Source organism: Scyliorhinus canicula, chromosome 12, assembly GCF_902713615.1.
Source record: "Scyliorhinus canicula chromosome 12, sScyCan1.1, whole genome shotgun sequence".
NCBI lineage: Eukaryota > Metazoa > Chordata > Chondrichthyes > Carcharhiniformes > Scyliorhinidae > Scyliorhinus > Scyliorhinus canicula.
In genome coordinates this window covers 150,086,280-150,108,228 of record NC_052157.1, presented here as the reverse complement: position 1 = coordinate 150,108,228, position 21,949 = coordinate 150,086,280, and the positions used below count along the sequence as shown (strand labels likewise).

At 46.1% G+C, this 21,949-nt stretch overlaps 1 protein-coding gene and 1 long non-coding RNA gene across 3 annotated transcripts; one reads left to right on the top strand and one right to left on the bottom strand.

Annotated features, from left to right (window-relative positions):
• Positions 1–3,013: 3,013 nt before the first annotated feature.
• lyrm9 (LYR motif containing 9) lies at positions 3,014–20,488 on the bottom strand. Of its 2 annotated transcripts, none has more exons than XM_038814492.1 (4): positions 20,374–20,488; positions 16,152–16,310; positions 6,014–6,106; positions 3,014–4,518 (listed from the first exon to the last, which is right to left on the bottom strand). In XM_038814492.1, exons 2-4 carry the CDS (start codon positions 16,275–16,277, stop codon positions 4,507–4,509), a joined length of 231 nt encoding a protein of 76 aa, XP_038670420.1. In that variant the 5' UTR covers positions 16,278–16,310; positions 20,374–20,488; the 3' UTR covers positions 3,014–4,506. The 2 variants fall into 2 exon arrangements, with proteins under 2 accessions (XP_038670420.1, XP_038670419.1); XM_038814491.1 differs by lacking the exon at positions 20,374–20,488 and adding an exon at positions 20,317–20,339 and having other exon boundaries at positions 16,156–16,310.
• Positions 20,074–21,330, top strand: LOC119975034. Its single transcript, XR_005462644.1, has 2 exons — positions 20,074–20,469; positions 21,128–21,330. It is a non-coding gene; the product is annotated as an uncharacterized LOC119975034 (long non-coding RNA).
• The last annotated feature ends 619 nt before the right edge of the window (positions 21,331–21,949 follow it).

Sequence of the window (21,949 nt, the reverse complement as noted above, 5' to 3'; positions counted from 1 at the left end):
AGGGTGGAAAGAACAATAAAAGAGGTCTGTGATGGGTGGAGTGCAGGAGAGATTAAATTACAGATTTAATGTTGCAAGGCTCAAGGGAGTGGTAACGAAAACAACTATTTTCTCTGTCTCCATTTCTGGGAATAGGCTATCAACAAATAGTCACTAAGCCCATTACTTTATTACCTTGACTACACATCCACACACCCTACCTCCTGTAAGGATTATTCTATCCACCCAGTTTCTCCACCTTCGTTGCAACCGTTCGGACAATGCAACCTTCCATTCTAATGCTTTTGATGTCTTCCTTTCTCCCCACCCGAAAATGTGCCTCCACCATGGATGACGGGTCCTGGATTACGCCCGTTCTATTTCACGCACGTTTGCTCTCACCCTTCCCTTCCCTCCCAGAACCATGAGAGGGTTCCCTTTTCCCTCAGCTTCCACCCCCGTAGCTTCCATATTCAACACTTCATCCTCCACCATTTTTGCCACTTCCGGGGAAAGGTTTGTGAGATCCGGGGGAAGGTTTGTGATGTTGATGGGGTGTTAGAAGACATGTTTATAATGTTGACTCCAAGATTGATTTTTTTGGTGGTAAGTCGGGCAGTGCTGATGGTGAGGGTAGGTACGGAATTTGCAGGAATTGTGATCTCGGATCGCGCGTCGCAATGGCTGGATGTGAGGCTTGGTTCAGGACAGGTGCAGAGGCTGGGGTCGAGTTTGGATTCGGGATTTCTCGAAGACAAGGCATTTTGTGAGAAGGCAAGAGTGGCGATTAGGAATTATGTAGAACTTAAATCAGAATGGGGAGGTATCGGCGGCCGTGTTTTGGGAGGTATTGAAGGCGGGGTCCAAGGTGAGATAATTTTCTTTAAGGCTCATAGGCTAGCAGGAGTAGCACTGGGGGCTACTAGACAAGATAGTTGAGGTAGATAAGAAGATACTCGACGGCCCCCACAAAGGAACTGTTGGTGGAAAGGAAGAGGTTGCAGTAGCAGTTTTTAAAAGGTTGACAACGGGCAAGACGGTGGGGCAGCTGCGGAGGGTGAGGGTGGTGCAGCACGAGTATGGGGGACAAGGCGAGCCGTATGTTGATCCACCAGCTACGGTATCAGGCAGCGTTTAGGAATATTTTGCAGGTAACGGCGGAGAAGGGGAGTTGGTGTTGGAGCTGAAAAAGATAAATGAGGTGTTCGGGAGTTCTACGAGAAAGTGTATAAGGCGGAGCCGGTTGGAGAGATGGGGCATGTGGTACAGTTTCTGGATGGGTTGGAGCTCCCAGAGCTGGAGGAGGGGAAGAGGCAGGCATTGGATGAGCCGTTGAGGGAGGTGATGGAGTGTATTACGGGAATGCAGTCGGGGAAGGCCCAGGGGCCGGACGGCTTTCCGGCGGAGTTTTCTGAACAGTTTGCGACAGAGGTGGCCCCTCATCAGTTGGAGATGTTTAGTGAGGCAATGGAGAGGGATGAGTTGCCTGCAGGTTACCACAGGCGATCTCATTGATCCCGAGAAAGGGGAAGGACCCACTGGTGTGTAGGTCTTAGAGACCCATTTCTATGTTGAACAGGGACATGAAAGTATTGGCGAAGGTTGTGCAGGTTGGAGGGGTGCGTGCCAGAGGTGGTCTCTGAGGATGACACGGGCTTTGTGAAGGGTAGGCAGTTCCTCAGTAACCTTAGGAGGCTGTTGAATGTAGTTATGATTCCGTCAGGGGGCGGACACAGGAGATTATTGTATCCATGGATGTGAAGAAGGGCTTTGACTTGGTAGAGTGAAGGTTATTGTTTGAAACTCTAGGTAGGTTTGGGCGAAGTTTGTGACGTGGGTTTGTCTTTTGTATGTGTCCCCGGTGGTTAACGTGCGTACGAATGAGACGAGTACAAGGTATTTTGGGTTACATAGAGGCGGTCACCTGCTGTCACCGTTTTTATTTGCATTGGCAATTGAGCCCTTGGGGGTGCGCAACGTGGATGGGGACGGGGAGGCAGGGAGCACCAGTGCCCGTCGGGACTCTTGTTTTACCTTCCTCCAATACGACTCGATTGTCCGGTTGATTGGAGGCGTTGAAAATACAACTTTATTGCTAATCATACACTTGCATAAGAACTGAATTAAAATGTAGAAACAAAATATCAAACAATATGTAAACGGGTCCAATACACGGCAAAGAAAGGCATTAAACATAAAAGCATAAAGAAATCACTTCAAAATAAACTAATAGGATGCTTCAAGAATTCAGGAAGGCAGAAATTCAGGAACGAGAATCGACCACGAGGTCTTACTTTAAGGGCATCCTTATCCATGGTTGAATCCCTCATTTACTCTCATTGGTTTCTAATTTTCAGATGAGACCTCCTGATTTGTTGAAATGGATGTCTGTTAACTTATAGAGGATGATTTATTAATCAAACCATTATTTAGGATTGACTGGTGTCCATCAAAGTTAGTTCAGCATTGAATTGCGCAGTCTCATGAAAACAGGCTTCTCACACCACCACTGGACATAGACCTTGCTGTAACTAATTAGTTGATACATTCTTATTGCTAAATGCACTGAAATTCAATAGTCAATTCATTATATGAAACATTCACTGAAACAATTTCTAAATTTCCACACTCAAGACACTAAAGGGATGCATGGGAAGTGGAGAGAGGCGAGGCTGGAGGAGGTTAGGGAAATGTTCTAGGAGGGAAGGTTTGTGGGATTGGACGAGCTGCGGGAGAGGTTTGAGCTAGTGAAGGTTAGCGAGTTTAGGTATACGCAGGTGCAGGACTTCGCGTGAAGTCAACTCAAATGGAAAAGCAACCATCAGGATAGCAAAAACACCTGACAAACGCCCAACATTTAAGACAGAATTCATTTGGAAAGGAAGGCATAAACGTTGTAGTGTGTTGCCCCAGCTACTGGAGTACATGTGATTAGAGCAGTTGCTGCTTCCTGATGACTTGGGGAGGGTGGGGTTGGGGAAATAAACGGGTGGTTGGGAGAGCAGGGCAAAGTAATGGAGGCGAGGATAAAGCGTAGTAATAATAATAATCTTTATTGGCACAAGTAGGCTTACATTAACACTGTGCTAACCACTGTGGGCAGCACGGTAGCATAGTAGTTAGCACTATACCAGTGTCCCTCGTTCAATTCCCGGCTTGGAGCACCAAAGGAAGGCATGGGCTTTGTAGCATGTATTACATCTTCAGGGCATTCCAAAACATTTCACAGTCAATTAATACCTTTGGATGTGTAGTCAACTGTTTCTTTGTAGACGAACAGCAGCCGCCCCCCTCCCCACCCCATGCCAAGTACTGACGCGTTAATACAAGTTGCCACAAGCATCAGCTATCAGTCATTATCCCAATAAGGAATAATATTTTCCTCCTTGATATTTTTCTCGGAGCACTGAGGCTCCTCAGTGACCAGGGGTGATTCTGGTCAACCAAACTGTAAAGTTTACCGGATTCCATCCAGAATTTAAAAAAAGATATTTTATTGTTTACAGGGATTAGTAACACAGCTAAAATGATTGAATGTGAAATTACAATATTGTAAAACAGAAACCGGACAATAATCTGCAATGTTAAGCTGAATTAATGCATTAAAAAGATAATACAGTCTACTGTAATGATCCATAATACAAAGTGACAATCTTTATTTTTCAAAGAGGAGAAAATTATATGTATCCCTGCACTCACTGTGCGAGGTCTACCTTCTTGCTCGTGAAGACCGGTCGCTTTGCATTCCAAAAGATGTGTCATGATCAAGTATGCAGTGCCTTTCAGTGGGTAGTTAGAAATGAAACAAAGAGCAACACGGTGGCGAAGTACTTAGCACTGCTGCCTCACGGCACCGAGGACCCGGGTTCAATTCTGGCCCCAGGTCACAGTCCATTTGGAGTTTGCACATTCTCCCCATGTATGCATGGGTCTCAACCCAATAACCCAAAGATAACCCAGATTAGATGGATTGGCCAAGCTAATTTGCCCCTTAATTTGGAAGAAGAGAATGGAGTGCTCTTAAATTAATTTTTTTTAAAAAGGGAAACATAAATGTACCCATCACATTTTGAGGTCAACGGAACAGAATTTAACAATAACACACTTATGACATAAAATGCCCGTGTTCAGGTTATCTCTCACGTCAGTGGCAAAACGTGTCTGCTGAACAACATTAAAAGCAAAGTGTTTGTCTTACATTAAACAATTACGGAACAATTCAGTAGAATACACACTTCCTTCGAATACAAATCAGAAACATTGTTCAGAAACTAAAGTTCACAAGGGTTTTAATTTGATCTCAATTGAAAGTCGATAAAACTTGCTCTCACCCAACTTCAAAACAGATTACCTGAACTCATTCACCTGAATCCATTTCTCTAATTCAAGTTTGCTTTCTGCATAAACCCTCTTAGTACATTTGCAATGACTGAGTTCCTATTAATCTTCAACCTTCCATGTTAAATCTTTAGGACTAAAGTTTCATTCATCCTTGTTATTTTGCTTGCTTGGACTGCGGATTTGTTTTCACTTTTTATACTGCAAAAGATAAAATTAAAGGTTAAACAAAGAATTGGAGACAAGGCACTTTAAACTGCTGACCACCATTGCATGCTCCATTTACAGAACGAGAGGACACGCAACCTGCAGCTCCCCCACCACCAACGTTCTCTGTATTGTTGTCTCCAGGAAATGCACATGACAGGCAGTTCTCTTTTAGATGCTGGTCATCTCCCTAATGATATTAGTGAGCAAGTCTTGATAGACTAGCACTCATAGCAAATCCATATGTAGGTTGCTATCAATGCCCTAGGATATAGCACTTGGATTGAAAAGGTGCCCTTGAAATTGGCACCAGTTGCTGAGGTTGATTCAGTCATGGCTAAAGCCGACAGTGAACATAACATCTAATCATGGTTTCCGGTGGCAGCTAAGAGGGGAGCGGTCGCACACAAAGTGGCTTCCGCTTTGGGACTTGGGTTTTGGCCCTTTTTGCCCAGATAACGGGCGATATTTTGGGACGTACGGTGGAGTAATTGAAGTTTGTTGGATCCTCCTCTGGTGTGGGATGTCTACAGGATACAACACGAGATAGAAAGAAGGTCCTCGTGGCGGAGCGGAAGAGAACATGGCAGAGCCCTCCACGTCGTCTATGCCCTTCCCAATCGACAACAGAGAAGTTAGTGGAATTCCTCACAGGGGAATTCCAGAAGCAGAGACTGGCGATGTTGGGGGACCTGTCCAAAGTGATTGAGGTGGCGGGGCCCCCTAATTCTCGAGACTTTGGAAAGGGTGGAGCAGTGATTGGAATCGCAGGGCTCAACAATTCGGGAGCAGAGGAGGCGGTTACAGACCACAGTAACCAATTGCTTCTTTGGAGACAGGAGTGTTGTTAGATCAAAAAAGGTATTGAAGGCCAAGGTGGATGGCCAGGAGAACTGGTCCAGGCACCTTGCGCTAGAGGGAGTATTGAAGGTACTAACGCCACAGAGCATGGGCGATGTTCAGGAAGTTGGCGGGGGAGGGTTTTGCGAACCCTCCCACGGTGGACTGGAACCACCAGTTGCTGAGACAAAACTCCAGATCCAGGGAGCCACCATGGGTAACCATAGTCCGTCTCCATAGATATCTGGACAAGAAGTGGATTTTAAAGGGTTCTATTCTAGGTGGAACCTGTTCATCACCTTCTTTAAGGACTTGTTCATGACCAGCAACTGGGGGGGGGTTAGGGTTATTATTATTAAAAAGTAACATTATTTCCATTCTATTGGACTGTTTTCTATGTGATAATCATTAAAAAGTTTGGAATAAAAATATTTATTTTTAAAAAATAACATCTTATCGTAAATGTGAAGTTTGTTCACTTGGGAATTTCCATTCTCAGGACCTGTGAAAACACAGCCTGGCTCTGTTATGTCACATGCCTTTGCTGGGCAGAATATTGACACTTTTCCCTAATGGCACACGATCAAGGCAAGAACACCGTAACAAGTTATCGAGAAACCCAGTAGTAAAATAGGCTGAGCACACTTACTTTAGACAGGATCCAGTCAGCATCTTCAATTGCCCTTTTGATAATTTGTTGAACTCGCTCTGGATCATCTTCATCTGCGTGAACCTTAAAATTCTGTAATGTGAAAAATCGTTGAATTTATCCTCAGGTTTGTGTGTTGAGTTTTTTTTTTCCAAAAGTCAAAGCTGGGGCAGAAAAATGCAATATTATTCTCCCCTTCAGCTTCTTTTTGGAATGAGAACAGAGGATGCTTGAAAAAGATCGGAGGAGGAGACAGCTCACGATCTAAAGTTGCCAAACTCAATGTTGAGTCTTGAGGCTGCATCGTGCCCAATGGGAAGAGATGCTGCACCTTTTTGGAATGGACGATCCCCAACATTATTCACCTCCACAGCTTTGAATATCTCATACATTTATCCTCTCAATGCAATAGCCCTCCTTTCCCACCCCCCACCTGGCTATTTGTCTCATGTGCTTAAGGTTATACATTTTGTTGCAATCTCTCCCAGTTACAGTTTCTCTTTAGTTCTGATGAGGGGCCAAAAGGACTACGAAACGTTAACTCTCTCTAGCGATGCTGCCAGATCTGCTGCGTCCGTCCAGCATTCGCAGTTCTTGTTTCAGATTCCAGCATCCTCAGTATTTTGCTTTTATTATTGAAGCTTTTCTTACAGGACTGGGATGCATTCTGATTCAGTCCATCTCCTTTAGGTTTAAATAAGAGCGAGGGCCATAAAAGATCACCAAATCACAGGAAAAGGAGGAGGCCAAATGGCCTCTTGAGCCTGCTCCAACATTTAAGGTTGATCTGATAGCGGCCTGGGCTCTACATTCCTACCAGCCACCCATATTCCTCTACTCCATTGTCAATAAAAATCTCTCTAACTCAGCCTTGAATATATTCAATGATCCAGCCTCTATTACTGCTTGTGGAAGCAGTCCATGCCCAAATACAGTAAGACCGGGACCATGTATACAGGCTGCTACACAAGTTCACATTTTCCCACATTATACTCCATCTGCCAATTTTGTGCCCACTCACTTAACCTATCCATATCTTTTCCAGATTCTTTGCATCCTCCTCACAATTAGTGATTTCTTAACCAGCCTTGTATTATCAAGTCGCCCCTTTCATCCAAATCATCAATATTGATTGTAACTAGTTGTGGTCCCAGCACTGATAATCCCGGCCCACTAGTTAAATTTGCCAGGCTGAAAATGATCCAGTAATCCCAAATCTGTTTCCCCTTAGCTCGCCAATCCATGCCAGTAGATTATCCCAACACCACGACCTGCTGCATTGTCCAGTAACCTTTCAGGTGGTAAATTATGGAAATCCAAATACCCTGTTGGTACCCAGCTCGTTATATCCTCAAAGGATCTTAATAAATCTGTCAAACATGATTTCCCCTTCACAAAACCATGTTAACTCTAATTGTACTACATTTTATCAATGTCCTACAACTTCCTCCTTAATGATTCCAATCCATTAGGAATGCTAAAGGCAAAACTGGACAACCGATCCCCTCTGCCTTCTTTCTGAAGATAAAAGCTAATGTTAGAATATGGGTTCATAGGCACTAGCCCTCCTGTAGCTTGCCAAAAGCAGCCATTTATATATCAACCTGACTTCCAGTGGTGGCTATGGAGTGAGTGGTCGCACACAGGGCAGCTTCAGCTCGAAGGCGCTGATTTGAGCTCTTTTTAAACTGACAATGAAGGAATTTCGATGGGAAAGTGTAGCTGAAGGTGTGGAGGAGAAGTTCCCCCAGGGAGTGGCATGTCTGCTGGTTATCAGACCCGGCAGAAGGTTAAAGATCTGGCCAAAGAACTGGAAGCGACCTATGGCGCAGCAACAGTTAGAAAGATGGCGGAAGGGTAAGGTTGTCGCATGCTGGAAAACCCCAGATGGATCAGTTGATGGCATTCATCAGAGGGGTGTTCATAGAATCTACAGTGCAGATGGAGGCCATTTGGCCCACCGAGTCTGCACCGGCCCCTGGAAGGAGCACCCCACCCAAATCCAGACGGCCACCCTATCCCCGCAACCCAGTAACCCCACATTTGCTTTTTGTACACAAAGGGCAATTTAGCATGGCCAATGCACGGATCCTGTACATCTTTGGACTGTGTGTGTGTGTGTGTGTGTGTGTGTGTGTGTGTGTGTGTTGGGGGGGGGGGGGGCAGAGCACTCAGAGGATACCCACGCAGACACGGGGAGAACGTGCAAACTCCACACAGACAGTGACCCAAGCCCGGGAATTGAACCTGGGACCCTGGAGCTGTGAAGCAACAATGCTAGCCATTGTGCTACCATTCCACCAGCAACGAAAGGAGATGCAGAAGACCGATCGAAGGAGCGGTAGCTCGATGAAGAGAGTTGAGAAGTGCTCGGAGGCACAGGAGAGATGGAGAGGGTGATGTCCGACCACAGTGATCGGGTGGTGGCATTGGAGGACCTTTACAAGTCACTAAGGGCAAACGTAGGGGAGCAGGAGACTAGATCTGGAAGGCAGAACCTGTGTATTGTTGACCTGCCTGAAGGTGTGGATTGCACGAGTGCTACGAGATACGTTTCAAGGATGCTGGAGGGGGTGTTGGTCAAGGCTCCAGAGATGGATAGAGTGCTCAGGTCTCCAAGGCAGAAGCCAAGGGCGGGGGAGCCGCCGAGGGCAGCGATTGTGAGACTCCACAGGTTTGTGGAGAAGGGGAAGATCCTGCAGCGACACTGCGAATGGGAGTGGAACAAGGTCCGAATCTACCAGGACATTGGAGCGGGCCTGGCAAAAAGGCGTGCTGGGTTCAAAAGGGCCAAGGCAGCTCTTTAATCAAAGGCAGATCGGGTTCGGGGTGTTGTACCCAGCGAAACTGTGGGTGACTTATGAATGCCAGGAGTACTATTTTGAAACCCCAGAGGAGGCCAATAAATTTATTAAAGATCATGAACTGGAGGAGAACTGAACGTTGATGGGAGACGGAGGAACTGGAACAACGGAGTTTGGAATATGCAGGTAGTGTGGGGGGCAGAGAGTGGGGAAGAGGCGATTTTATTGTTGCGATTGTTTGTTAGGGGACAATAAGTTTGTAAGGGGACAACCAGCTACAAGATTCACTGAGCAACTGACCAAGGCTCTTTCAACAGCACCTTCCAAAGCCACGACTGATAATAATAATAATAATCTTTATTTTTATAACAAGTCGGTTTACATTAACACTGTAATGAAGTTACTGTGAGAAGCCCCTAGTCGCCACATTCCGGCCCCTGTTCGACTAGAGGCTTTTCACAGTAACCTCATTGAAGCTTACTTGTGACAATAAGCGCTTATTATTATTATTATTACTACCTCTGGCTTGCCACCTCTGGTAGGTCAGTCCTGTAAGTGGGACAGCTGCCTATTTAAACAGAGGAACTATAATTGATAATCATAGAATTTACAGTGCAGAAGGAGGCCATTTTTGGACACTAAGGGCAATTTAGCATGGCCAATCCACCTAACCTGCACATCTTTGGACTGTGGGAGGAAACCGGAGCACCCGGAGGAAACCCATGCAGACACGGGGAGAACGTACAGACTCCACGCAGACAGTGACCCAAGCCGGGAATCGAACCTGGGACCCTGGAGCTGTGAAGCTACCCACTGTGCTACCGTGCATATTGAGCCTATTGTTAGGTGTGGATTTACTTGCGGAGGTAGTACAGTAACTTGATATGACTAACCAGCAGACACCCTGGGTGATACTCCATTACCTCAGGAATGTTGAGAAATAGTATTTTGTTTCCAATTTTACACAAGGAAGCAAACACCTGGGCTGGAGCTTTCGCTGTCATCTCTTAAAAAGGTATTCGTTTCAATAAATAACTTTTCACCAACTTCCTCCTCACCAACTTCCTCCTCCCACACAATGATCGCCTATCTCTGATCGTATGCTAAAGGTGTGAATGCAAATTTGAAGGTTGGTCAAGGCCTCTGGGCATTACCAAAATTGCACAGCAGCCTCACCCCCAAATGTAATTTAATTTTGTGTAAAAATATCTTACAAGTAAGGCTAAACTATTAATTATAATTCGTTCAAACATCCAAATTGTAAAAGTCCATCATGTGACCGCTGTAATTAGAAAGATTACTCATGCCATTGCTGATCAGTGTGCGATGTCTCAAAGCACAAATTGGATGCTGTATGAATACAGTGAACTCTGTACAAGTGTTTCATTTGTCATCCCATCTATTCACTTAATTCTGGGATGTCCCGATACAAATCATGAACAGTTTGCACAATTCTATGTTATTCTTATTTGCTGTTTTGCTCTACTTAAAATTTCAGGCTCTTGAGTCCAAAATCGGAACATCGAGCACTCGTAGCTTAAGTAAGATATGCATGAAGTAATGAGAACACCGATTTAAACGTTACTCCGAGGCTTCATGATGTGAACTCAAACTCAAACACTCCTGACGAGTGCTATACTAAATGGGGAAATTGGAAAACAATATTCTGCTGGTGCTCTTAAATTCGCTCCCGCTTCTTGCCCAACTTTTTCAATCTGCTGGCGTCTTCTGGTGAGCAACAGGCTCCACCCCCAAACAATGATCACCTATCTCTGATTTGCTACTTCCACCGCCAGGTCTATCACAGACAACACCTCCTCTAAACCATGTGCTCGCACAGCATCTGCACGAACAGTTGAAACCAAACACAACCAGCGATGAAACTCTGCGCGTTGAATCTCAACTGTCTATTCTGCCCAGACGTTCTTTGAGCAGGATGCAGCAGCAGATACCGTAAGATTTAAAGTTACATCTATTTTAATTGGACTTGTAGGTGATGGCACTGGGTTGGTTCCCTACCGAATCAAATTCAGCACTGCTTTTAAGAGGGCACAACTTAAAAACTAACCATGAGTCCAATCAAACTGCAGGAAGCTTGACATGAAATATATATATTTTTTTTAATTTAGAGTATCCAATTCTCTCCCCCCCCCCCACCTCCCCAATTAAGGGGGAATTTAGCATGGCCAATTCACCTACCCTGCACATTTTTGGGTTGTGGGGGTGAGACCCACAGACACCGGGAGAATGTGCAAACTCCACACAGTGACCCGGGGCCGGGATCGAACTCGAGTCCTTGGCGCCATGAGGAGCAGTGCTAACCACTGCGCCGCTCAGACATAAAATAAATTTGTTGGAAAAACCCATCTGTTTCACTAATGTCCTTTGTGGGAGGAAATCTCCCATCCTTACTCAGCCGGACCTAAATGTGCCTCCAGATACGCAGCAATGTGGTCAACTCCAAATGGCCCAAGTGGTTCAAGGACAATTAGGAATGGGCAACAAATGCTGGCTTTTCCAGTGACACCCATATCCTACAAAAGAATAAAGAAAAAAAAAACAAATCTTGTTTGTGATTGATTATACAACAGACATCGGGCAATGGCCAAATCACAGAAGGCCTTGAACATACTGATGGACACGTGTTCCTTCTCCAGGGCCACCCCAGATTGGAATGCGGATACGAGGTAGATGCAATTAATTTAAATGATCTGGTAAAAGTTTTCAGGGGCATGGGAACCTGGATTGTAGTTTTGGGGTACGGGAGATTGAGAGTATAGAGGTCAGGAGCACAGATTTGACTTCGCAGGAGGGTGCCAGTGTTCAGGTAGGTGGTTTGAAGTGTGTCTACTTCAATGCCAGGAGTATACGAAATAAGGTAGGGGAACTGGCAGCATGGGTTGGTACCTGGGACTTCGATGTTGTGGCCATTTCAGAGACATGGATAGAGCAGGGACAGGAATGGTTGTTGCAGGTTCCGGGGTTTAGGTGTTTTAGTAAGCTCAGAGAAGGGGGCAAAAGAGGGGGAGGTGTGGCGCTGCTAGTCAAGGACAGTATTACGGTGGCGGAAAGGATGCTAGATGGGGACTCTTCTTCCGAGGTAGTATGGGCTGAGGTTAGAAACAGGAAAGGAGAGGTCACCCTGTTGGGAGTTTTCTATAGGCCACCTAATAGTTCTAGGGATGTAGAGGAAAGGATGGCGAAGATGTTTCTGGAAAAGAGCGAAAGTAACAGGTTAGTTGTTATGGGAGACTTTAACTTTCCAAATATTGACTGGAAAAGATATAGTTCGAGTACATTAGATGGGTTGTTCTTTGTACAATGTGTGCAGGAGGATTTCCTGACACAATATGCTGACAGGCCAACAAGAGGCGAGGCCACATTGGATTTGGTTTTGGGTAATGAACCAGGCCAGGTGTTAGATCTGGAGGTAGGTGAGCACTTTGGAAACAGTGACCACAATTCGGTGACCTTTACGTTAGTGATGGAAAGGGATAAGTATACCCCGCAGGGCAAGAGTTATAGCTGGGGGAAGGGCAATTATGTTGCCATTAGACATGACTTAGGATGTGTAGGTTGGAGAAGTAGGCTGCAAGGGTTGGGCACACTGGATATGTGGAGCTTGTTCAAGGAACAGCTATTGCATGTTCTTGATAAGTACGTACCAGTCAGGCAGGGAGGAAGGGGTCGAGCGAGTGAACCGTGGTTTACCAAAGAAGTGGAATCTCTTGTTAAGAGGAAGAAGGAGGCCTATGTGAAGATGAGGCGTGAAGTTTCAGTTGGGGCGCTTGATAGTTACAAAGAAGCGAGGAAGGATCTAAAGAGAGAGCTAAGACGAGCAAGGAGGGGACACGAGAAGTCTTTGGCAGGTAGGATCAAGGAAAACCCAAAAGCCTTCTATAGGTATGTCAGGAATAAAAGAATGACTAGGGTAAGAGTAGGGCCAGTCAAGGACAGTGGTGGGAAGTTGTGTGTGGAGGCGGAGGAGATAAGCGAGATACTAAATGAATGCTTTTTGTCAGTATTCACTCAGGAAAAAGATAATGTTGTGGAGGAGAATGCTGAGACCCAGGCTATTAGAATGGATGGCATTGAGGTGCGTAGGGAAGAAGTGTTGGCAATTCTGGACAAGGTAAAAATAGATAAGTCCCCGGGGCCTGATGGGATTTGTCCTAGGATTCTCTGGGAAGCCAGGGAAGAGATTTCTGAGCCTTTGGCTTTGATTTTTATGTCATCATTGGCTACAGGAATAGTGCCAGAGGACTGGAGGATAGCAAATGTGGTCCCTTTGTTCAAGGGGAGTAGAGATAACCCCGGTAACTATATGCCGGTGAGCCTCACGTCTGTTGTCGGTAAAGTCTTGGAGAGGATTATAAGAGATACGATTTATAATCATCTAGATAGGAATAATATGATTAGGGATAGTCAGCATGGTTTTGTGAAGGGTAGGTCATGCCTCACAAACCTTATTGAGTTCTTTGAGAAGGTGACTGAACAGGTAGACGAGGGTAGAGCAGTTGATGTGGTGTATATGGATTTCAGTAAAGCGTTTGATAAGGTTCCCCACGGTCGTCTATTGCAGAAAATACGGAGGCTGGGGATTGAGGGTGATTTAGAGATGTGGATCAGAAATTGGCTAGTTGAAAGAAGACAGAGAGTAGTGGTTGATGGCAAATGTTCAGAATGGAGTTCAGTTACGAGTGGCGTACCACAAGGATCTGTTCTGGGGCCGTTGCTGTTTGTCATTTTTATAAATGACCTAGAGGAGGGCACAGAAGGTTGGGTGAGTAAATTTGCAGACGACACTAAAGTCGGTAGAGTTGTATACAGTGTGGAAGGATGTTGCAGGTTACAGAGGGACATAGATAAGCTGCAGAGCTGGGCTGAGAGGTGGCAAATGGAGTTTAATGTAGAGAAGTGTGAGGTGATTCACTTTGGAAAGAATAACAGGAATGCGGAATATTTGGCTAATGGTAAAATTCTTAGCAGTGTGGATGAGCAGAGGGATCTCGGTGTCCATGTACATAGATCCCTGAAAGTTGCCACCCAGGTTGATAGGGTTGTGAAGAAGGCCTATGGTGTGTTGGCCTTTATTGGTAGAGGGATTGAGTTCCGGAGCCATGAGGTCATGTTGCAGCTGTACGAAACTCTGGTACGGCCGCATTTGGAGTATTGCGTACAGTTCTGGTCGCCTCATTATAGGAAGGACGTGGAAGCTTTGGAACGGGTGCAGAGGAGATTTACCAGGATGTTGCCTGGTATGGAGGGAAAATCTTATGAGGAAAGGCTGATGGACTTGAGGTTGTTTTCGTTAGAGAGAAGAAGGTTAAGATGTGACTTAATAGAGGCATACAAAATGATCAGAGGGTTAGATAGGGTGGACAGTGAGAACCTTCTCCCGCGGATGGAGGTGGCTAGCACGAGGGGACATAGCCTTAAATTGAGGGGTAATAGATATAGGACAGAGGTCAGAGGTAGGTTTTTTACGCAAAGAGTGGTGAGACCGTGGAATGCCTTACCTGCAACAGTAGTGAACTCGCCAATATTGAGGGCATTTAAAAGTTTATTGGATAAGCATATGGATGATAATGGCATAGTGTAGGTTAGATGGCCTTTAGTTTTTGACTTCCCATGTCGGTGCAACATCGTGGGCCGAAGGGCCTGTACTGCGCTGTATCGTTCTATGTTCTATAAGATAAGCCACAAGTAAAGGCTTTGGGCATAAAAATTCCATTGGCAAGATATCCTCCCTAAATACAGAAGAATTGGCTTAATCAAGTGTCAGCAGAGGCTGTTGGTAGTAAGCTGACAGAACCTGATAGTAACCTAATACTCCAGATGTAGTCTCGTCAATACTCTATATACAGTGCCAACACTACTGCATTCCATTCGCAATGAATGGCAAAACCCAACGGTTAGATCACATGGAGGGATTAGATAAACTAGGCTTCTATTCTTTGGAATATAGAAGGTTATGGTGTGACTTGAAGGAATCAGTAGGGTAGATACATAGAAACGTTTTATGGTGGCTGGCGAGTCTAGGGCAAGGGTACATAACCTGACAGAGCCAGGTCAGTCAAACAAGTTAGGAAAAAGAAGTCGCTAGCTCAAATGATAAAATTTAAATCGAAGATCAAAACATTATTTGTTGACAAGGATTTTGAGCCAAGGCAGGTGGATGGAAATAGCTATGATCTAATTGATTGGCAGAACAGCGTCAATGGGATGAATGGGTGAATCCCTCAATATACACAAATGATTTGGAGCCAGATACAGAAAGGAAACATTGTGGAAAAACAAATTGTTTAACCAAGACAACTTTGAATGGCTTGAGGATTACAGATTCAAGTTACTGAGATTCGTGTCAGATGAAATCTAACGGAAAGAAATGCGGCGTACACATTTTGGAATGAAAAATATGGGAGAAATAATATGGAAGAAATATACATTACATGTATAGAATAAGAACAGAGAGACTTATTGCATTCAGATGTACAAAATCCTCAAAATTGGGGCAGGGAGGTAAAACAGTTTGTAAAGCCAGAGATGAAAAACATAAGTGGCACCAACCAACGCCCACGCTACGCCTGAAAAGCAGTTCGCCGCGGCACAGCGTGGCTGCTCCTGGGATCTACCCAGCTCGCCACGCCTTGCGAGATTCAACGCGATCTTGCGATGCAAACCCTGCCCACAATGGGCGGGACCATTTATTTGGCAAATCTGCATATTAGAGCAATGCAGTAAGCCTCGCTCTAATGTGCAGATTCCCTGGGTACCCAAGGCCTTGGGATTAAACCCCTTAGCCTCGCACAAGTGCCATTTAGCACTGGTCCCCAAAAACAGGTACAGACCGACCGGCACTTGTGGGGGTCCTCCAGGGGATCGAAGGCCCCCAGCTGCATGCCCTATGGGCAGGATGGTAATGGTACCCTACCACTTCTGGTGCCACTTGGGCACCCTAGCAGTGCCAGGGTTTTGTTTTGGGGGCTGCGGAGATCAGGATGCCATTTAAAAATGGCATCCCAATCTCTCACTACACTGTGGAGTTCCGGCAAGCAGAGCTCCCCACTGTATAAAATGGGGCTGTGTGTAGCCTCTCTGTTCCCTTTTGGGAGAAGCGCTCCCTTGTACTTCTGTGTTGTAATATTCTATGATTCTACATCTTTCTTCTCTCTGTGGATACCAACATTTTCAATGCTCATTTTCAGAATTAAAAATTGAAAAACTGAAATGAATTGAGATTTAAAATATAAAATCTACTGCAAGCCCCACCTTATATGCAATAACCACAAAAATATTGAAATAAAAAGCTGGATTTTCAACCATCTACAAACCTGCCTTATTGCATGCTTGTAATGCCGCTGCATGTTTTCTGCGGGAAGTTCCTTGCAACATCGCAAGAGATACCGGTATAACTGGACTGGTGTCCGGACAAGATCTGCACCTGCTAAAGGGGGCATTCTATGCGTATGTTGATCAGTCAATGCTCCAACCTGAAATGCACAAGTCGATGTGTATGTCAACTTACTAGACCACAAATTAGAAGATACTTGCCCAGTACTTCGCCACATACAACATAATTAGGTCATCAAGCTGGCACATTATGGTTCTTGTGCAAATCACATTTTATGTATTTTCTGAAATACATGGTACCCTACAGGGCAGCAGGGTAGCATGGTGGTTAGCATAAATGCTTCACAGCTCCAGGGTCCCAGGTTCGATTCCCGGCTGGGTCACTGTCTGTGTGGAGTCTGCACGTCCTCCCCCTGTGTGCGTGGGTTTCCTCCGGGTGCTCCGGTTTCCTCCCACAGTCCAAAGATGTGCGGGTTAGGTGGATTGGCCATGCTAAATTGCCCGTAGTGTCCTAATAAAAGTAGGGTTAAGGGGGAGGTTGTTGGGTTACGGATATAGGGTGGATACGTGGGTTTGAGTAGGGTGATCATGGCTCGGCACAACATTGAGGGCCGAAGGGCCTGTTCTGTGCTGTACTGTTCTATGTTCTAAGATGGGTGAATAAATTCATGAACATTTGCAAAATGACTCAGTTCTTGCAATACCCAGCAGAAGAAAAATCAGTTTATATAGTTTTGCTATATCTGTAAGGATGCAAATGCATTGGAAAGAGATTTACTATATTGATATCTGGAAGGAAAGGGAAAATGCTGGAAAATCTCAGCAAGTCTGGCAGCATCTGTAGGGAGAGAAAAGAGCCAACTTTTCGAGTCCGTGACTCTTTGTCAAAGCTAACAGACAGAGCAAGTGGGAAATATTTATACTATGGAGTGAGAATGAAAGAGGAGTCAGAGCCACATAAATCTAGGGAAACTGGGTGCTATTTGGCACAGATACCAAGGGGAAAGAGTGTTAATGGCAGTCCCCAGAGAGGACAAAAGATGTGAAAGGTCAAACAGCACGGAAAGTAACATTAGAGGATGAACTGTAGGTGTGGGGAGAGGGGAAGGGGAAGCAAAGAGGAGAAAGGTGCAGGAAAGGTGGATATACATTTAATTCCCCCCCCAATCTTATCCACCTTTCCTGCACCCTTCCCCTCCCCCCATTCCGTACCATTCCCAAAAAGGCACCGGAATGTGGCGACTAGGGGCTTTTCACAGTAACTTCATTGAAGCCTACTCGTGACAATAAGCGATTTTCATTTCATTGGACTCAAAATGTTAGCTCTTTTCTCTCCCCACAGATGCTGCCAGACTTGCTGAGATTTTCCAGCATTTTCCCTTTCCTTTCAGATTCCAGCATCCGCAGTAATTTGCTTTTATGCTGATATCTGGAGGGAGAGGGCTGACAAATTATGAGGACAGGTTAGACTTGTTTCCAGTGGAGTTCAGAAGAGGGAGGGATGATTTGTTGAAGTATACAAGATCCTGAATGGTCTTGATTTGGTGGACATGAATGGATGTTTCCTCTTGACGGTTTGTCCAGAACTAAGGGTTGCTCTTTTAGGACAGAGGCGAGGAGACATTTCTGAGGGTTGTGTGACTTTGGAACTCCCTGCTCAGAGGATGGTGGAAATGAGATCATGAAGACAGAAGTAGATAGATTCTTGTTAGGCAAGGGAATCAAAGGTTATTGGGAGAGATGGGAACATGGCAAAACCTCAAACATGATCTAATTGAATGGCAGAGCAGCCTTAAGGGGCTGATTGGCCTACTTCTGTTCCTATTTCATATGTGGTCCCCCCATCCTTTTAGTTAGTTTGCACAATAATTTTAGTGGACTCTGAATTGAATGTAATGATGCAATGAAATCATGTCTGAAATTACCATCATGTACTTTCATTTTTACAAATGGCATTTTTTGACAAGTTCCTTTCAACTTTTCAGAAAATAGGGAAATGAGAAACTATGAAAATGGATGAGTGTCATGACAAGGTTAGCATTTATTTCCCATCTCGAATTGCTCACAAGGCAATGAGCAGTAACACCAAACCCCAGTCATGAATGTGGTGGACCATTAAACGATTACCAGAGAAAGGTTCCACAAATAACCCCACCCTCAATGATGGTGAAGCCCAGCATATTGGTGCAAAAGACAAGGCTGAGGTATCTGCAACCATCTTCAGTCAGAAGTGCTGAGTGGATGATCCATCTCAGCATTCTACCAAGGTCCCCAATATGGCAGTCTTCAGCAAATTCTATTCACTCCACGTGATATTACAAAGCAGCTGAAGGCATTAGATAGAGCAACGGTTATGGGCCATGACGACATTTGACAATAATGCTGAAGACTTGTGCTCCAGAACTAACTCCTCGCCAAGCTATTCCAGTACAGCTGCAACACTGGAATACCCAGCAATGTGGAAAATTGTCCTGCCCACAGAAAGCAGCACAAATCCAATCACAACCTCATCAGAATAATAACAGAAGGCGTCATTGAGAGTGCTATCAGGTAGCACTTATACAGCAATAACCTGCTCAATTAAAGTCGGCCGATATGGGTCCTGAAGGTCGGCCGTTTGGTAACAGTAGGTCCCAGAGTAAAAAGTTTAAAAAATACAGGGCGTGATTCTCCGCACCCGGGAGAAATCGTGAGGCTGGCGTAAAAAACGGGCCGGTTTGACGCCAGCCTCCGCCCCCCCCTACCGGGAACCAATTCTGGTCCCCGGTCAGGGCTAGCATCCCGCGGCCGTGAACTCCGGCATCGCGGGCGTAACGAATTTCGTTAAGCCCGCTAGCCAGAGTTTGCGACGGTTGACGCGTCACATGACGTCAGCCGCGCATTGGACGACTCCAACCCGCGTATGCGCGTATGACGTCATCACGCATTTGCGTGAAACCCACGCATGCGCAGGCCGGTATGCCCCTCAGCCGCCCCGCGAATGGATACAGCAGGGCGGCGGAAGGATAAAGAGTGCGCGGGGTAAGTACCCGCTGCCCACGATCGGTGCCCACCGATCGCAGGCCCATGGCACCCTTGGCACGGCCATGGTACTGCCATGCCAATCGGTGCCATGGTTCCCCAGATCGGGACTTTACGGCTGTTTTTACGAACAGTCAGACCAGGTGTGTTTGACGTTCATAAAACGGTCGTAAAGGCCTTGGAATTCGGGCCATCGGCCAGCTGAGAATCGCTGCTCGCTGTAAAAAAACGGCGGGCAGCGATTCATGTCGGGAGGCGGGCGTGGGGGGGGAAGAATAGCGGGAGGGCGTCAGACCAGCATGGCCGTAAAAATTTACGGCGCCCGCTATTCTCCGCACTGTCGTGAGTGCAGAGAATGGCGCCCACAATTCTAGGTGGCAGTTGTGGGTTTGGAAAATGTTCTCAATGCAGCCTTGGTGAATTGCTCCAGTGCATCTTGCAGATGGTACACACTGCCGCCACTGTGTGTTGGTGGTGGAGGAAGTGAATGATGGAAGGTGGCGGATGGAGTGTTAATCAAGCGGGCTACTTTGTCCTGGATGGTGCCAAGCGTTGTTGGCGCTGCACTCATTCAGGCAAGGAGAGAGAGAGTATTCATTCCATCACACAACCGACTTGTGCCTTATAGATGGTAGACAGGCTTTGGGATTTGAAAATACTGAACTGGCCTTTCCTTCCACTGAAAGCAAATCATCACCTTGCTGTGTGTGGGATCTTGCTGTGCACAAATTGATTGCCGCAATGTCTTAAATTACAACAGTTACCACACTTCAAAAGCACTTCCTCGGCTCTAAAGCACTTTGGGACGCCCTGATTTTCCGAAAGACACTATTTACATTCAGGTTTTTTTAATTATTGAAAGGGCATTCATTGGGGGCAGTGCCTGAGGAAGGGTTCAAGTTGTTTCCGGCTCCGCTAGCACGGCGAGTGGGCAAAGGCTCCATGGAAGGACTGGGTGCCGCAGATCCTGCTCCCCGCAAAGCAGGAGCACGGTCGTCAAAGCCGCCTGACTAATCTAACCTCACCCCCGCGAGAGCCGCCTGAAAGCCCGGGGTAGGCCTCAGGCTCGGTCACCCGTGGCAACGGGGTCGGCCTCAGGCTCGGTCACCCGGTCAACCAACTGACCGGCGGTGCCCGTACACCGAATGCCAGCGCCCCCGGGCCGCTCCCGCGCTCACCCACCTCCAGTGCCGCTCTCCCATCTCCGGCACCGCCTCTCAGCGCCGTCAGCGGCAGATTTAAAGGGGCCGCGCACCCACCCGCTGAAAAAACTCTGAGGTTTGTATTTATATAGCGCCTTTCATGGCACCACTCCAGTGAAGTGCTTTGGGAATGGGAATCACTGTGGAAGCACAGTTTACAATCTGCTGGCAGCAAGCTGACTGGCCAGATGAAGATCTGTTTTTTGAGACTCAGGATAGTTGGCGAGGACTCATTCTGCTTTTTCTCAATGAAACCTGAGGGAGGCTGTGTTTATTTAAATATAAATTTAGTGTATCCAATTAAGGGGCAATTTAGCGTGGCCAATCCACCTACCCTGCGCAACTTTAGGTTGTGGGGGCGAAACCCACGCAAGCACGGGGAGAATGTGCAAACTCCACACGGCCAGTGACCCAGAGCCAGGATCGAACCTGGGACCAAGGCGCCGTGAGGCAACAGGGCAAACCCACTGTGTCACCGTGCTGCTCTGAGACTGTGGGTTTTAATAACAAAGAGCACACAATGTCCTTAAGGGGCACAACTAACTAAATTGTCACACTTTACATTTCCTTTGACGAGGAAGACTCAACGGGCCAGCTAATGAACTTTGTCTGGTGTTGTCTTTGGATGCTCTTTATCCTTTATCTTTATCTTTTCTGCTTTTGGCAGTAACTTTATTTGAAGCCTGCTTGTGACAATAAGCGATTTTCATTTCATTTATCTCTTCCACTTGTAGGCCAGAATTTTACGTTGCTCGGGCCTGACCCAGAAGTGCATAAAATCGTGCAGGAAGACGTCGGCTGCGCTTCCCAACATCATGGCGCACTCGCACGATATTTCAGTCGGTGGGCACGCTCGAGAGTCAGAAGCGTCCCGGCTAAAAATCAAGCAGGCAATTTAGCCCATTAAGCGACTAATTAAACACAATTTTACACAGCCCGACCGCTTTAATTGCACTCTTATTTGATGTTTTTAAGTTTCCATTGATCTTTGTTACGTTCCTTCGGTCACTGCCCCTATCAGGAGCGGCCTTTTTTTTGCTTTATCCCAAAGTTTATTGTCTTTCTTACATTTGATTGATCTCAAAAGCGTGGCCTGACCGCTTTTGTGGTTGGTCCGATTGGTCAGGCAGCCTTTACATTTTAGCAGCAACCTCGATCCAGGGTGGGATGAAATATCAGGGCTGAAATGAAATTTGAAAAGTTATTTGGGGACTGAGATTTGTGCTTGAACGTGCTGCCTACGCTTTCTCCATGCGATTTATCTTTTACAGGTCTGCATCTCCCTGAGACAGCTCTGCATCAGCTGATCCTTAGAGGGAGGCTCAGTGTCTAATTGTTGCCTCATGATCAGGGCGATCAACCATCCCAGATTTTACAGTTGCATTCCGTAATCAGGGCTATTGTCCTGTGCCCGAGGTTGAGGCTTACCGGGATGCCATTTTTCACATAGTTTGGGTATTTAAAACTATTGCACTCGCACGGTAGGCAGCTGCACTCCTCAGGCTGCCCAATTGGACGGTTCAGCAGTCCACTCCCCTGGTCTCACAGGTTCAGCA

Coding starts and splice junctions, on each gene's coding strand:
- lyrm9 (XM_038814491.1), bottom strand. CDS start 16,277: ATGCCCCCTTTAGCAGGTGCAGATCTTGTCCGGACACCAGTCCAGTTA. Junction 6,107..16,155: donor CATTACAAGCATGCAATAAG/GCAGGTTTGTAG, acceptor TTCACATTACAG/AATTTTAAGGTTCACGCAGA. Junction 4,519..6,013: donor CTGACTGGATCCTGTCTAAA/GTAAGTGTGCTC, acceptor TATCTTTTGCAG/TATAAAAAGTGAAAACAAAT.